We start from the raw sequence: 15793 nt of genomic DNA on the forward strand, positions 1-15793 counted from the left end.
AGCTGACGTTTCCACGGGAGCATACGGGGATCGGACATTGAGAGGGGAGAAACTACGATAATTGAGTTTTACTTGTTTACAAGCTTCGCTGTTGAAAACACAGAAAATCTAACGTAGAAATATTGTTTTGGCAGGTTAAGGCTTTAGTTCATTAGCCAAACTTATACCTGCTTTTGTGTTTACTGTCCGTGAGATTAGAACTACAAAGAATTGTTGAATTGTAAATACAACCTGCAGAAAGCTGTAGTCCAGCTGCGCGGTTTTGAAAGTAATTTTTTAAAATTAAACTAAAAATGTTTCGGAGCTAGGCTTAATTATAGCCAATGGATCTTAGGAAAGTTTGTTTATGTTTTCAAAAATAGCGTTTCTCTTATGATCGTGTCACTAGCTCCAAATAAATAGAAGTGTATTGTAAAATATTCCTTTGTTATGTTTACAGAGTAAAGTCTACTGTTGGAGCATGTTTTCTCTGTAACGTCTCTGGATATTTTAATTAACTGCAATAGATCCCGGGCTTCCCGCAGCATGCGAGTTCCCCCAGAATTGTAGTTTTTTCTCGGATTTTTATAAAAGGCGTCCCAAGGCCATAATCTGTTATCACAGCATTTTTGGTCTGTGCCCCGAGTATAGAATAAAGCGTAGCCTTAGACTTGAAAGTTTTCTGGAATGGGAAGTAAAGAAAAACATGAAAAATTAAGACGACTAACAATATAACACCTGCATCATTTTTAATATCTCGCGCCAATAGCTGATACATCTGTTCAGGAAATAATTGCTACGACATTTTTTAAATATGTCTTCTTAGTTTTGTTTTGTTTAATTAAAAAAGGTGTTAGGTTTTCTGGTTTTCTCCCATTTTGACTGCGAAGACCGTCAAGGAACTATTTATTTTTCAGCTCACAACATTGATTTTATTATTTTCACACAAAACAAACCATACTATGCAATAGCTTGCTGAGGTTAAAAGCAAACATTTGACACATTTTCATTAGATGGAAGGTAATTTGCAAAACAAAATGTAACATTTTGTAGGCTGTTATCATTGCGCGCGAGTGAAGTCGAACAAAAGTTATTCAGTTCAGGACATTCGCTGTCATGACCTCCTTTCTTGTTATTCTTTGCTTGCAGGGACTGTTTATGAACAGTAAGTATATATATCAGAGTAGATTTGCCTTGATTTAATTGTCGTTTTGTAGTTTATTTCACGATTAATGGAAGAATTTGCTCACATACTTCAAACAAGCCGGCTACGAATCCTTATGTAGTTGGAAGGCGAAGCATATAGTTCTTAAAGTGAACGTGTATTTATTAAATAACATAGATCACATTGATTATTCACTTGTTTGAATAAGTGACATGTGTTAAACATTTTGGAGCTCTCTTCCTTTGCAAAGTAAACACAAAGCGTTTTGTGACTATAACAGCTCAGTCTTCTTGTGCTTCTCATTTTTTGCAAACCTAAACTAAAATGAAGTATCAACTAATGCATATTTTCCTTTCTTTATTTTCCGTTTGCATTTCACAAACTACTGCTGTACGTATACTTTAATAATACTTAATGTGAAGCTGTTAATGGCGGGTCTCAGTGCTATATTCAGTCAGTGATTTGTTGTTTTTATTTTGTTTTCATTTACTTGTGAAGTCAAAATACCTATCAAATGAAACCAACTGAACATAGTAACATTTCTGTTCGACATAAAACCCCAAACGTCTGTGGGATTAGCTCTTGGTGTGTTCAATGCCTTCCAGACAGGAAACCTTTGAAATCTACGAAACATTAAAGGGACTATGTCACGGCTAAGTTAATCTTATGTTATTAAATTTTGCCAAATATTCGCTATGAAACTAAATGTTTGCAAAGAAATTAATTCTTTGATACTAAATGACAAAACCATAGCTTCCTTGCAGCTAAATGTGTCTCCCGGGCGTCATAAATTAAAGTTACAAGCAGACAAGATTAACTTTGAAAACTGTTCCGCCGGACCATATTTCAAAAGCCCACATCGCAATCCGTTTCAATCTTCGACACTTCTGACCATCCGTACCTTCTTTTGCATTTGGTGTGTTATTTAAATATTCCTTCACTGTTTTAAGAGGTTATTTTATACATTTAAACAAATTTGATGGTCATTTCCTATGCCTAAGTTTGGCTAAAATCCGTGACACGGTCCCTTTAATTATTAATATATTTTCTTACGGTCTTCTGATAAATTTGCTTATACGTTGATGGCTATGGTCATTATTCAAGACTTCAAGACTTCGTTGTGCTTTTACCCAGTAAAAGGTCAAATGAAACAAAATCTGAATTTTTTTTCGTCTTTGGCCAATGTGTTGAATACGAGCCAAATAAATATGTTCCACAAGTTTCAGCATAATTGGACTTTCCATCGAAGAGATATTGAGGTTGCAAAAATGCTTATTTTTTAACCTTCATAATCGTTGAGTACTCGGAAAAAATTGTCGGGAAATTCTCGAAAATAAAAATTGTGATGTCATAATTGGTGTGCAGAAAGATTACCGGAAATGCAAAACCTTTCAGATATGAAGGTTACATAAGTAAAAGATCATGATGTTTTGCGTAGTACTACAAGTGTTTTAAAGATAGAATGTCGAAATTTTGCTTTATTTGATCTTTTTTATTTTCATTTTGCTTCATTTTGTTTCCCTCGAATCTCAATGTTTCCATCGGTTTCACTTGTATGTTTCCATCGGTGTATCCTGTATGTTGTAATGTGCAACGAAAATATATGTGACCTCTCACGCGAAAACGTTCCTTAGGACTTGCCGTTTTGACACGGATAGCCGCGCGTTTGCCGTTCAGTAGCCGTGTGCACGGAAAGGGATGCCGTTTGAGCCGTGTAAGCTATCCGTGTAACATAAATTAAGGGCCGTTTGAGCCGTGTGGCCGTTCCGTGTAAAAAAAATTGTTAGCCGTTCGAGCCGTGTGACCGTTCCGTGTGAAGAAATTTACTAGCCGTTCGAGCCGTGTAGCCGTTCCGTGTGAAGAAATTTACTAGCCGTTCGAGCCGTGTAGCCGTTCCGTGTGAAGAAATTTACTAGCTGTTCGAGCCGTGTAGCCGTTCCGTTTGAAGAAATTTACTAGCTGTTCAACCGTTCCATACAAAGAAAACTTTTAGCCGCTCGAGCAGCAAGAGCTATTTGTTTAAAGTTTCGTCAGCAGATTATCATCCTATAAGACCGTTTTCATGGCAACACAGTAACTTAAGTTTTGAGTGAGGCTCACTCGTCGACTAGAATAAATTTCTCAGTAAGGCTTTTAACAAACTTGTTTTGTTCGATTTTTTTTTACAGATAAATGCCGACGTTTTTGCCGACATCGACGGTGAAATACTACGAAGCGAAAGCCATGCATTTTCTGAAGAAAGCCACCACCTGTCAACCATTAATTATGACACCCTGGATGTAATTCGCGCGTAGAAGCATAAAAACGAAAAACTTTGAGAAAAAAATCTGCTTGGATGCTTTGACTTTGAAATAATTTCGCAGCGCGGGACAGTTAAACAATGGCGGCCTTCTTTTACAAAATTTTGTGACGCGCGTAGAAGCATAAAAACGAAAAACTTTGAGAAAAAAAATCTGCTTGAATGCTTTGAATTTGAAATGATTTCGCAACGCGGGACAGTTAAACAATGGCGGCCTTCTTTTACTAAATTTTGTGACCCGCGTAGAAACATAAAAGCGAAAAACTAAGAGAAAAAAATCTGCCTGTATGCTTGACTTTGAATCGATTTCTCAGCGCAGGACAGTTCAACAATGGCGGCCTTCTTTTACTAAATTTTGTGACGCGCGTAGAAGCATAAAAACGAAAGACTTAGAGAAAAAAAATATGCTTGAATGCTTTGACTTTAAAATGATTTCGCAGTGCGAGACAGTTAAACAGTGGCGGCCTTCTTCTACTAAATTTTGTGACGCGCGTAGAAGCATAAAAGCGAAAAACTTAGAGAAAAAAATCTGCTTGAATGCTTTGACTTTGAAATGATTTCGCAGTGCGGGACAGTTAAACAGTGGCGGCCTTCTTCTACTAAATTTTGTGACGCGCGTAGAAGCATAAAAGCGAAAAACTTAGAGAAAAAAAAACTGCTTGAATGCTTTGACTTTGAAATGATTTCGCAGCGCGGGACAGTTAAACAATGGCGGCCTTCTTTTACTAAATTTTGTGACGCGCGTAGAAGCATAAAAGCGAAAAACTAAGAGAAAAAATCTGCCTGGATGCTTTGACTTTGAAATGATTTCTCAGCGCGGGACAGTTCAACAATGGCGGCCTTTTTACTAAATTTTGTGACGCGCGTAGAAGCATAAAAGCAAAAAACTTAGAGAAAAAAATATGCTTGAATGTTTTGACTTTGAAATGATTTCGCAGTGCAGGACAGTTAAACAATGGCGGCCTTCTTCTACTAAATTTTGTGACGCGCGTAGAAGCATAAAAGTGAAAAACTATACAGCAAGTGATCGCAATTCAGACGTCTGTTGTTTCTTTTCGGGCAAAAACAAACAAACAAACAAACAAAGAAATTTCCCATTCCTCTCAAAAGACTGAGATATTCGATACAAGTTAAGTTTAATTCAAAGTTTTGATTCAGAATGCAGATAAGAAGAACAATTCGATTTTATGTAATCAGTGTTATTGTATTACGACTGTTTTGCGATAATATTATTCGGAGCCGTTCGAAAGAGGAATTTTGCTATTTTGTTATGAATGAAGCCGTTTAAACTTTTTTCATCCGCGCGGCCGTTCGACATCATCCGTGTGAAGAAAATTTACATCCGTGTAGCCGTTCGACTTTATCCGTGTGAAGAAAATTTACATCCGTGCAGTCGTTCGACTTCATCCGTGTGAAGAAAATTTACATCCATGTAGCCGTTCGACTTCATCCGTGCGACAAAAAATTACATCCGTGTAGCCGTTTAACTTCATCCGTGTGACAAAAATTTACATCCGTGTAGACGTTCGACTTCATCCGTGCGAAAAAAAATTACATCCGTGTAGCTGTTCAACTTCATCCGTGTAACAAAAATTTACATCCGTGTAGCCGTTCTCGGTATCCGTGTAGAACGGCTCATCGAGCCGTTTCTCATCCGTTCGCTTGCCGCGCGTTTCGCCGAACACACGGATTCCGTAAGGAACGTTTTCGCGTGAGAGGTCACATATGGTGTGACGTGTGATTTGTGACGACTAAAAATATTGGTGTTTTGTTCTAAATACCCTAAGTTAGACCAAAATTCCTAATTTTTCACCCCTAGGCAAGAAGGCGAACATCACCATCAGTCCCCCCACCTCCCCACTCGCGGAAAATTTCTAATACCTACCTACAAATCTCTTAATTCAAATTTGACGTAACTGGCAGAGTTCTCAGGCACCTATTTCTAAACAAAATCCTAAAGAGCTAAGATCGTGAGTGTGTGAAACAAAGGAAAGTGTTGTCTATTAAAGTGTTTACAGTGTTGTATCTTAAAATGTTAATGAGGGCCAGCCCGAAATTTCTGTTTCTATCAGTGATCAATTAACATCTGTTATTTTTTAAGGCGTTTTAGGAGGATCTAACGCTTCATTTGAACATCAAATCCGCCAAAAACTTTTAATCAACTATGACAAGAACGTCCTACCAGTGACAGGAAATAAAACAATGGAAGTGGCGTTTGATATGAAGATCAGCAGACTTGTTAAAGTGGTGAGTACAGTCAAATGAATGAATAACATATGTAAAGAATCTGCTGAGCCTACAAGCTAAATAACGGAAAACTGAGTTTGTGGTACTGGTCATAAATTAACGATTTTCACTTGAGTTAAAGAAATGCGCATTCACTTTTATTTGGTATGGTTTGCATTACGCTCAGTAATTGCGCTACTTTCTCGACCAATCAGAAGTGAAACCAAAACCAATCGTGATCCACTCACACAAGTTTTCTCGCGCTTGGTACCGGCTACATGTATTTGCTTCACGATTGATTCACTGGATTGTTTGTTCCGTTGTTATTAAATTTGGTTTTGGTTTTAAGACACTCAATTAAAATCTTAAGCCTGTAAAATGCATAAAATACGAGATGAGTTTCATTTGCTGTTTTATAGAACGTTAGCTAAGCTACTAATAGCATATCCAATTTTCCGACTGTGTAAGACTTGTGTACAACTTTCATTTAGTTCTTGTATTACTATATTTTTAGTAAGTTTTGCTGTATTGTTTTCTTGTGTGGTGTTATCTCAATAATAATGAAACAAAATGTTGTTTGTTTTTTTTTTTTAAAAAAAAAACTTAGACGCTAAGTAAGGAGTACGAGATTAGCGCCCACTTTCCCTAAGATATGTGGATAGCTGTCTTTTTTATAAGTATGCGCCAGAGAAGACAAAGAAAAAAACTGGTAAACTGTGAAGTTTGCCATTCCCATATTAACCTGCATGTCGCTTCATTCTACTGCAAGCTCCCTGTGATCTATGGCCCGTACCAAAGTCGTCTCTTATGGGAAAATTGCAAGACGCAAAGGACGGCGAGAAGAAGAAAAAACGGAAATCTTTCTCCCTTCTTACCCCCTCTTGCCATGCCTCCATACACCTTCTTACAGATGAGGACTAGTGACAAGTCTCTGGTATCTGGTTATCTGAAGCGCTTTCCATTTGTCGGGAGAACCAACTTGTTCCGGTCAAAAATCAAATGGAACGGTCATTCCCACTGAAAAGTGTTTGGAAAAATGGAATACCTTAAGAGTATAGTTAATAGAGGGAAATGTTTAAGTAGCCCGGCAAACATCAAAGGAGCAAACAAACAAGCCAAGATTTAGGTTGGAAGCCAAGACTGCGCATATTTTGTTTTGCGCTCATGCACTATGCATAAGTTACGTAATCGCAAAGATTTTATTGGTTAGTTGCATGAACACACGTAACCACCTATTGTATTTTGTCAGATTTTGTGCACTCTCAACCCCCCAAATAGCGAACAAAAACCTATAACAAAGAACTTTGTCTGGCTTCATAACAATTTCCCTCTATTAACTATGCTTTAGAGGTATTCCTCTTTTTCCGTTTTCACAGGATGGTCGAATATCTCTGTACCATCTTGCTTTTTAGAACTATTTTCTTCCTCATATGATTTTCTCGTGATTTCACTCTGTTTGTTTCATCCTTTTATGGCAGGACACTAAGGAGCAAACAGTCATTTTGGACACTTGGGTAAAACAGGTATATTGTTACATTTAATTAACTTTCCTGCTTGAGTAATACATATCACAGTAATTGAGAATTTGAGTACAACAGTCATTAGTTTTCTGTTTCGCCAATTAGCCAAGGATACGTGAGAGAAAACTGCAAATATTTGAACTACCTGTTACATACGACCCTGAAAAGGGCCATATTATGGGATTAACAGACGAAATTTGATCTTTACTTATTTGAATTGCTTGTTTCCACAGGTATGGAGAAGTGAATTCCTTGTTTGGAATCCAATCGACTTTGGAGGTGTGAATCGTGTACAGTTTGCGCCGAATGAGATCTGGGTACCAGATATTTCTCTTTTAAACAGGTGCGTGCTTTCAGATGAAACCATGCATTTTCATTGTGCTGTAAGACTTTTTATCTGAGATTACAAAGTATTTTAGGCAAACAAATCTGTTTAACGTCAAAAAGTCAAGATTACTAGTAAAATATTATACCTATTGTAATGATTCTTTCAGCACTGTCTTCCCAATTAGCGACCGCGTCCCACTTTTTGGGCTTAATAACCTCACTTATGCAGTTTTCAATAGAGTGCCTTAAAACCAAAGTAATCACTCTGGTCAAAGAACACAAACAATTCATTTAACCAATCAAAGTTCAAAGTAAATACATGTAGCCAACGCGAAGCACGGGAAAACGTGGGCTTTCGAGCCACGATTGGTTTTGGTTTTACAGTATGAGAAAGTAACATCAATCATCAGGCGAGGCTTGTAAGTGGATGCTTTTTTTGGAAATATTGGAGGGTAAAGACTTTTCGATGGAAGGAATTACACGTAAAACAGTCAAACGTAATTTCAAATATGTACCTATCAGTATGGGGCGTTACAAGCCCAGTGGAAACCAACCACGTGCACAAACAGAGCAAATTTTCGCAGTAACAGAAGTTACTGTATTTAGTGCAGTCAAACTGAGCTGTACCTCAACATATTGCAACAAAAAGAAAACATCCCTTATTTGGCTCAAATATATTGGGGAATATTCCATAACATACTTAAGGTCACCGTGAATCGTAGCATTGGAACCTTGTCATTTTTTTACGATATTTAAACTACCATGTAAGGTGAAAAATTTCACGCATAACTTAAGTGATTTTTTTTTAAAAAAGTAACGTATAAGTACCCTTATCGCCAGAAATATTGAAGCTAGCAAAACCAAAAATGACAAGCAAACAAACCAATTCACAAAAAGTGTAACAATTCACACTTAACCTATCTATGGCGCGAAATGAGGAACTTACTGTCAGTGGATACTGACATAGCTGGAAGTGTGATGAGAAAGTTTGCTAGTCGGGTATTTTGAATGAAATAGCTGGTTGTTTCAAAAATTAAAACTGTATTAAAAAAACCGAAAAACTGATGACATAAACTTACAATCTTTTGATGAAGAACAACCTATGATCAAAAAGGATACATTCTGGTGACTAGTATTGCGGCAAATAATCAGGCAGACGTCTGACAGGAGTTTTGAATGGGGGCCATAACATGAACTGATGCAAACCGTAATGTGTGAACATGCTCTCCTGTAGCCGGTATGCTTTAAAAATGGTAGCTATTTTTAGACTACGAGCAGTCCCTATTTTTTCGCAGGGTCCGTCGAGCTTGAAGCGAAATTTGTTTTCGGAGTCCGTCGAGCTTGAAGCGAAGAAACTTACGCGCGGGGGAGGAGGCGGGGCGAGGCGAGAAGCGAAAAAAAATAGGGATTACCCGCAAAGCCACAGTGTTTGAATTATGCGTTGCTCTCACAACGCAAAAATATGATTGGCTAACGCTTGGAGCGTTGTCAGTCAATGCGAATGTCAATGCGTTGTCAACACTTGCATGTCATATTGCGAAGCGATGGGAGCGGGAGCTTTTGAGCTCTCAAAATATCTTCCTGAGATTTACTTTGTCGCTATAAAATTGCATTTCCGAAGAACATTTTTAATTCAGTGTATGTGCAGCAAGTCTGCCAAAGTAGGGAGCGAAAATAATAGAGAAGAAAACAACCAAAAGTAGCTTTATTCCACCGAAATTCGAGGCTCATAAACAAGACAACGGCTGTTTATAGCGCGAGCTTCGTAAATTACAAGCCGGGAATAAACAAATTTAAACAAACAGAAACGCTTTAAACACTTACATCAAGCTGTCTTTACATTAAGTAGCCCATAGAGGTAAATCAGTGTTAAAAAAATAAACATTGCTGGAACTGTATAAATTGCCAGAGATAAAACTTTGCAGACGATTCGTCGAAAAAGTTTTGGGTTTGATGCGTACGTGACAAAGCCAACTAAGTGCAGCGGTGTACGTCAAAATACGGAAATACTATTGGACACGGCAAATTAGATTTGAAATCGAAGTCAAAAATCACTCGGCCGTGAAGGGTCAAACGCAGTAGCTTTGCGGGTAGTCTCGTTTTCGCTCTCGCCTCGCCCCACCACCTTCCCCCGCGCGGTAATTTATTTTTTTCGCTTCACGCTCGACGGACTCTGCGGAAAAAATTTTCGCTTGACGCTCGACGGACATTGCGAAAAAATGGGGACTGCTCGTAGTCTAAGCTATTTAAGGAATAAATATAAAATTATCTTCACAAAGGCCCTCTGCAGACAGTGCGACTTCAAAAGATATCCTGCGAGTGGTGGAAAAGATGATTTAGAAAGAGAAGGACTCCACGCATAACCTTACAATATTCTCACTGGGAGCCCTCACGCACAAACGCCCCTAATTCCTTTGGGATATCACTTGTTTACTCCCATGCTTCTGTATATACTCTAGGGAGTCTACTGTGCATAATTTTTGGCTAGTTCAGTATAAATAAGTCTGTTTTGTCTTGTTTTTCACTCTCTTCGTTTAAACGGACGCCAGACATCAGATCGTCGCCCCACCCTTCTCCCCGCAGCGATGGCTCACCTTTGTGCCTTTATAGCTCCCACTCCTTTCCGCCTCCGGGCTCGCCTCTTCCCATATCTTATCCCAACCTGGGGCGTTTGGGAGTGGGGGCTCCCGGTGGGAATTTATTCCCAGCCCAACTGTAGCTCCAGTACATGGAAATGATAGATATTTTACGAGCCTTTATAAAGGTGGAGTGTACAGGAAATTGGAAGATGCAGACACTGCAAGACATGCTGCCCTACTTAGCCGCAGCTGGGCAAAACTCCTTCACTAGATCCATTCACGTATACCTGCAGCGACTTTATCGTCTTCTCTTGCTGCACTCTAAGGTACAACAGAACTTTGACAGTGGTCTGCACGCAGTACGGCAGTCTGAGCAATACTGGACTGGGTTGTCTTCTGCCCTCATTATCGAACGAGTTTTGGTGAGAAGTATTAAGAGTACAGGAGGCCTGACAAGGGGGCGAGGGATGGGTGAAACAAACAGGCTTGTGTGGCTATTGTCGAAACCCGTGTTCGCAGAGGTGAGTAATGCCTTGCAAGAATTCATGTCCGTGCACTACTCCGCAGCTGATCAGCCAGAGAGACAAAAAGAGCCCATTAACAGAGAGACACTAATGGCACTCAGAAAATTCTGGCATTCCTCCAGTCCAGAAGCTCGTTTGATCCACTGCTCCTGTTTCAGCGTCTGGTTTCTTTAGGTACCAAGTAAGTGTCCAAGCTACCCACCAGCTCTTTTTGAAACCGTTTATGTCCCGCCTTCATCCAACAAGTCTCACCTTGCTGATGCCATGTGGAACCAACTCACTGTTTTAAAATCGGGTCCACCAGAGGAGCTGCACTTAGATGGAGATGCACTTCTTTAAAGAATTCTTTGGAGAAGTGCAGTTTCAAGTGACAGGTCACGCGCGTGGTTTCAGTTCGAATTACACGCACCGGCTCCCCCGGACGGTGTCATTTTGCGAGCGGGCAAAAGTAGCGACCCTCCCGTCGAGTGAATGTCATTTTGTCGCTATGACGCGGTCGCTAAGCTTTAGTGTTCGAATCTCGTAGTGCAGCCGTTGGGATTTCGGAGAATGGCGAAGTGAAGATGGACAAAATCGATGCAAAACGGAGCTCTTCGAGAGCCCGTGCAAGGGAATTTGGAAGCTAGCGCGAATCGTACGGTTAGACCTTTAACCTGCGGTCTAAATGGTGGCAATTCGGGGATTTTGCGTTGACTTGTTTAGAATTTATTAGCTTTCGCGTGGCGAGGGTTCGCTCAGAGGTCTCCAGCCCTCACTTCGTTTATAGTGGAACACCACCAGCCAGCGCTAACTCACCGAAAACGCTTCAAAATGGCCTGAGAAGCGGGCGAACAACAAAGAATACAACAAGGCAATAAGGTTAATCGATTTTATTAGCAGAACATTACATATTATTCCTTTTGAAACAAAATCGTTGAGTTCCCATACAAACCCTTATAAATCGCATCTTTGTAACACAACACCGCTCAAAGGTAAGGGTCAAGTTCGCTTATACTTTATGAATAATTCACATAGTGCGCTTGGGCCGCCTGTGCATAAATTATCATTATTCTAAAAAAAGGGTCAGATCTAGAATAGGCGCTGAGGTTCACTTCACTGGGGACATGGTGTCTGCTATAAAGAAAGATTGTTTCCTGCCAACACGTCTAACACGAAAAGGTTGATCACACTACTAGCACAACATTTTTAACAGCGTTGTGTTGACGTATTGCATGCAAAAGATGATGCAGACTTCCTGGTGGTACAAACAAAAGTTGCCTCAGTAGTAAGAAGCAACACTGTATTTGTTGAAGAAACAGACCTCTTTGTCCTTCTCTGTCTAAGCGCAGAGGACGGAAAGAAAACCAAGGTGCTGAAACATTAAGAAGAGTCAAAGTGCTCTTGGATAACACATCTCTGAAAACCTTTATTCGCACGTGCCATTTTGGGATATGACACAACTTCTAGAGTGTTTGGTATTGGGAAATCTGTTTTCTTGAAGAAACTCGAGTCAAGCGCATCTTTCAGAAAACAAGTTGAAATATTCAAAGACCCAAAATCCACTAGGGATGCCGTTTTCACCGCCCTGATCTGCCTCTATAATGGTAAACCTGAAGAAAGGCTGGGTGTCCTTGTGTTGGTACGTTCTGGGACAGTTTGAGTCAAGCAGCTGTAACACATTCCAAATTTGGTCAGTAAAAAGGGACAGTATGTGTGGTGGAGGATATTAAGAAACTCCTTCATTAGGACCTTCTTTGCGTCAAACCGACCAAACTCTGTACATGCAGCGAAAGCGTGTTACGTGAAAGCACGTTTATGAAGCCCCTGGTGCACCCAGACGATCCAGATTACCACATATTCGTAAACTTTGGAGACAAACCGACTTCCGACATTGCAACTAACGCCATCAATACTCTAGCCAAGATATCACTAGCTGAGTTCCCAGAGGCTGCAAAAGAGCTTCAGCTTCAAGACCATATGTACGTGGCTGATATCGGTGGTTCCAGAGCAACTACAGCTAAAGCAAAGCAGATTACGAAGAATATTGACGCTATCCTCGACAAAGGATATTAAGGCGTGGCACTCCAAACGGGCAGAAATTGACCAATCCAACGGTGAAAAGTTCACAGATCTATCTGATCAAAGACGGGACAAACAGACAGACAATTTTACCCTAAAGTCCTAAAGAAGAAGGAGCTCGGACAGTTACATGGGACCCCGTAGCAATAAAGGAATCGAGGGGAGAAACCGAGCCTAAACGACTTACATACTTGTTACAGGTATCCCCTTTCCTGCAGCTGGCTGAAGCCAAATGGCCCAGATCTCAAATTGAGGACCAAAACAAGCTGAAGTCTTAATGGAATTTCAAACGCCCGAGAAAGCTAACATGTCCGCGAAACACAAAGTAGCCTCAGCGGAAGCTTACGAAAAATTGGGACAAGTCAAGTCAGAAGATAACTCCATTCTTTACCAATTACTGAATACCTGCTTAACATTTACAAATTAAAGATAAGGAGAACACTCGCTTACGTCCGCCGTTTCGTTCAAAATGCCAGAAAGCAGAATGCAAAGACAGGCCCAATTACGTACCGTTAAAGAATTAAAAGATTCTGAGAATCAACTCTTCAGGTGGAGTCAAGTTCATTTAGGGCCTGTTTATATGTATCCGTTAAGACTTTCATTCCGGAACGATTTCATTCATCCCATATATTTCACTGTATCTGTTTACATGATTCCGAGACGAAAGTCAAGTCTTTCCGGAATGAGTTCATTCCGGAATGAAATTTTCGTTTTGGAATGACATTTCATTCTGGTATCATGTAAACACAGAACGAATTTCGTTCCGAGGTGAAACCGCATCTCAAGAAACCGCAGACGGAGGCCACAGTTTGAACTCAGAGCGCAAAAACGTAATAGCATTTACTGTTAAGCTTAAAAAAGCAGTACTATGGTCCAATTGCTCGTTAAAATGGCAGATATGGCCATTAAGGGGCAACAATAATCAATAACATGTTTGCGCGAACCATGCGCCATCTTGTTTTGATCTCGCGCGAAAACTGCGCACGTGAAAACGCCGTAGGTTGAGCCGGTCGACTCTGTCAGGCCCTTATATCTCTCTGTTATTGACAAGAAATTGATTCCAAACCAGACGAAGATGGGCTACTCCGAGCGCATGGACGACTTAAAGATGCTAGGTCGCTGCCACGAGAATTAGGAAATCCTGTTTCCGTACCACGTGTCCATCTACTAGTCAAGCTCCTACTGCGTCACCTGCACGACAAGCGTGCGCATTGTGGCTAGAAGAGCTAAGTTCATGAAGCCAGGAGAAAGTACTGGATCAGAGTCCGCAGCATGTCTAAGGCTCTCACTTCAAAGTGTGTCACCTTATGGGACAGATCCTGTCTTAACGAGTGGTAGCAGGTTCCCCTCCCCTTTTCCAATACCATCATGGACATGTTTGGACTAGTGCAAATAGAACTTAATCTGAAAGAAGCACAAGTGAAAATATCTACCTGTATGACGACGCGAGAAGCGAGGAAGGTGAAAATAAGACCAAAGTGGCGAGTAAGACAGGTCGATTCACAAACTGTGCATTATACCTACAAAGGAGGAGCTAAGCGGAGAGGAATAAGAAATCTACCAGTACTATTACCCAAGGAACACTGAACTTACTATATCATGTTTTTTCCTCCAAAGTTTATCAAGTTAAGTCGTTGCTCAATTAGAGCTAGCAGTGAGAACTAGCCCCTAATTTTCGCACTGGGGCGGAGTGATTTGCATGCATATATGTCGTGCATAAATTTCCATTATCTCAACTATCGCCCAAGAGGCAGGACACGATTCGTAGTTATTCAAAGAGATTCAAGTTCTAATTCAAAGGGATCTCAAGAAGTTTATGGAAAACAAATTGTAAGTCAAGAAGTGCGTTTCAATAGCAAAGAAATCAATGTAAATAGCAAGGTGTTATGTATTATTTCAGTTGACTATGACTGTATCAACGGATGCTTCTAAACATGACGATGAAGGACGCTTCCAAGAACATCTAGTACAAATCAAGTAACGCTTCAAACGTACGAGTGAGATGAACTGAACAATATATATTCTGACTCACCTCGATCTGATAATCTCAGTTAAGTTAAAAAAAAGTTAATGGACTCGCGCGTGGCGTTTTATTTGCCTTTATTATAGACCAGGGGCGTATCTAGCCTATAGGCCCGTAGGCCCGGGCCTACAAATTTTTTTAGCCCACTCGTATTTTTAAAATGTGCTATCAAGAGAGTAATTGTGGCTGAAGCACTTACAAGATGAAATAGAAAGCAATATGCATTATAAATATCGCAGCTACCCTTTCTCGATTAATTAAGTCTCTAGCAAGTAGAAATTCTTGGCTGCGTGACAGTTGTACTTTAAAGCATAAAAAGGAAAAAATACAGTTATCGTCGTGTTCGAGTATAAAGTGCCAATTTAACAAAATAGCGTTCCAAACGTTTCGGGCTTTTTTTAATAGCACGACGTCTTAGTTCACACCACCGACAGTAGCCAGTCTGGTCTTAACGTGGGAACTTTTCCATGCACGCACGCTCGCTGCCGCACCTGTGATCAAATGCTTAATAGTTATCAAGGATGCTTTCACCTGAGAAACAACCGGCTAAGTGTATGGCATCTCTTGCCGCCGTTGTTCTGCGATCTACATCGCCGAAACTAGCCGCACGCTACAGCAACGTTTCGTTGAGCGCAGCATCGAGAAAAACCTGCCAGGCTTTCCTGTCGCAAAGCATTTCAATACAAATGGCCACACTATTCAAGATGTACAAATCCGTAGCATCATGTTCTGCGATGGGAACAACTGAACGATAACGTCAGGAAAAGCGACTCATCTTCAATCTGTGAACAAGTCAGCCGCACTGACTGAATGTAAGTCGTCGCGCGCTCATCGCGCGCGCAGCTTGCATTGGAACTTTAAATCTTTTTTCGTGGCCTTTTCTCAACGAAACAGCAACTTGACTTCCACTGATAAAAGGGCTAAGCTCGAAACGTCTGTAAGGATATATTGTTAAATTGGCACTTTAAACTTGAACTCGAGAACTTTATTTTACAAAGTGATAGATATGTGTCGTTAAAGACAAGTGCGTTTATATATTTAACAATGAGTAAATATTGCCAGACCATTAATATTATCGGCAATGAAATTCCAA

The 15793-nt window shown here is 40.2% G+C and overlaps 1 protein-coding gene across 2 annotated transcripts in view; it reads left to right on the plus strand.

The window, feature by feature from the left end:
* The window catches only part of LOC144638009 (neuronal acetylcholine receptor subunit beta-3-like), a 43537-nt gene that overhangs the window by 21888 nt on the left and 5856 nt on the right, over positions 1–15793 (plus strand). The window contains exons 1-4 of one of the 2 annotated variants that reach the window (XM_078497107.1): positions 791–1144; positions 5545–5690; positions 7148–7192; positions 7423–7532. In XM_078497107.1, coding sequence (XP_078353233.1) covers positions 1096–1144; positions 5545–5690; positions 7148–7192; positions 7423–7532 — 350 coding nt within the window. In that variant the 5' untranslated portion in view covers positions 791–1095. Of the gene's footprint in view, positions 1–790; positions 1145–5544; positions 5691–7147; positions 7193–7422; positions 7533–15793 lie in introns of those variants that run through there. The other variant, XM_078497108.1, reaches the window with a different exon arrangement.

The sequence above is a fragment of the Oculina patagonica genome, chromosome 14 (genome assembly GCF_052425735.1).
Source record: "Oculina patagonica isolate OP01 chromosome 14, crgOcupat, whole genome shotgun sequence".
In the NCBI taxonomy this organism is placed as follows: domain Eukaryota; kingdom Metazoa; phylum Cnidaria; class Anthozoa; order Scleractinia; family Oculinidae; genus Oculina; species Oculina patagonica.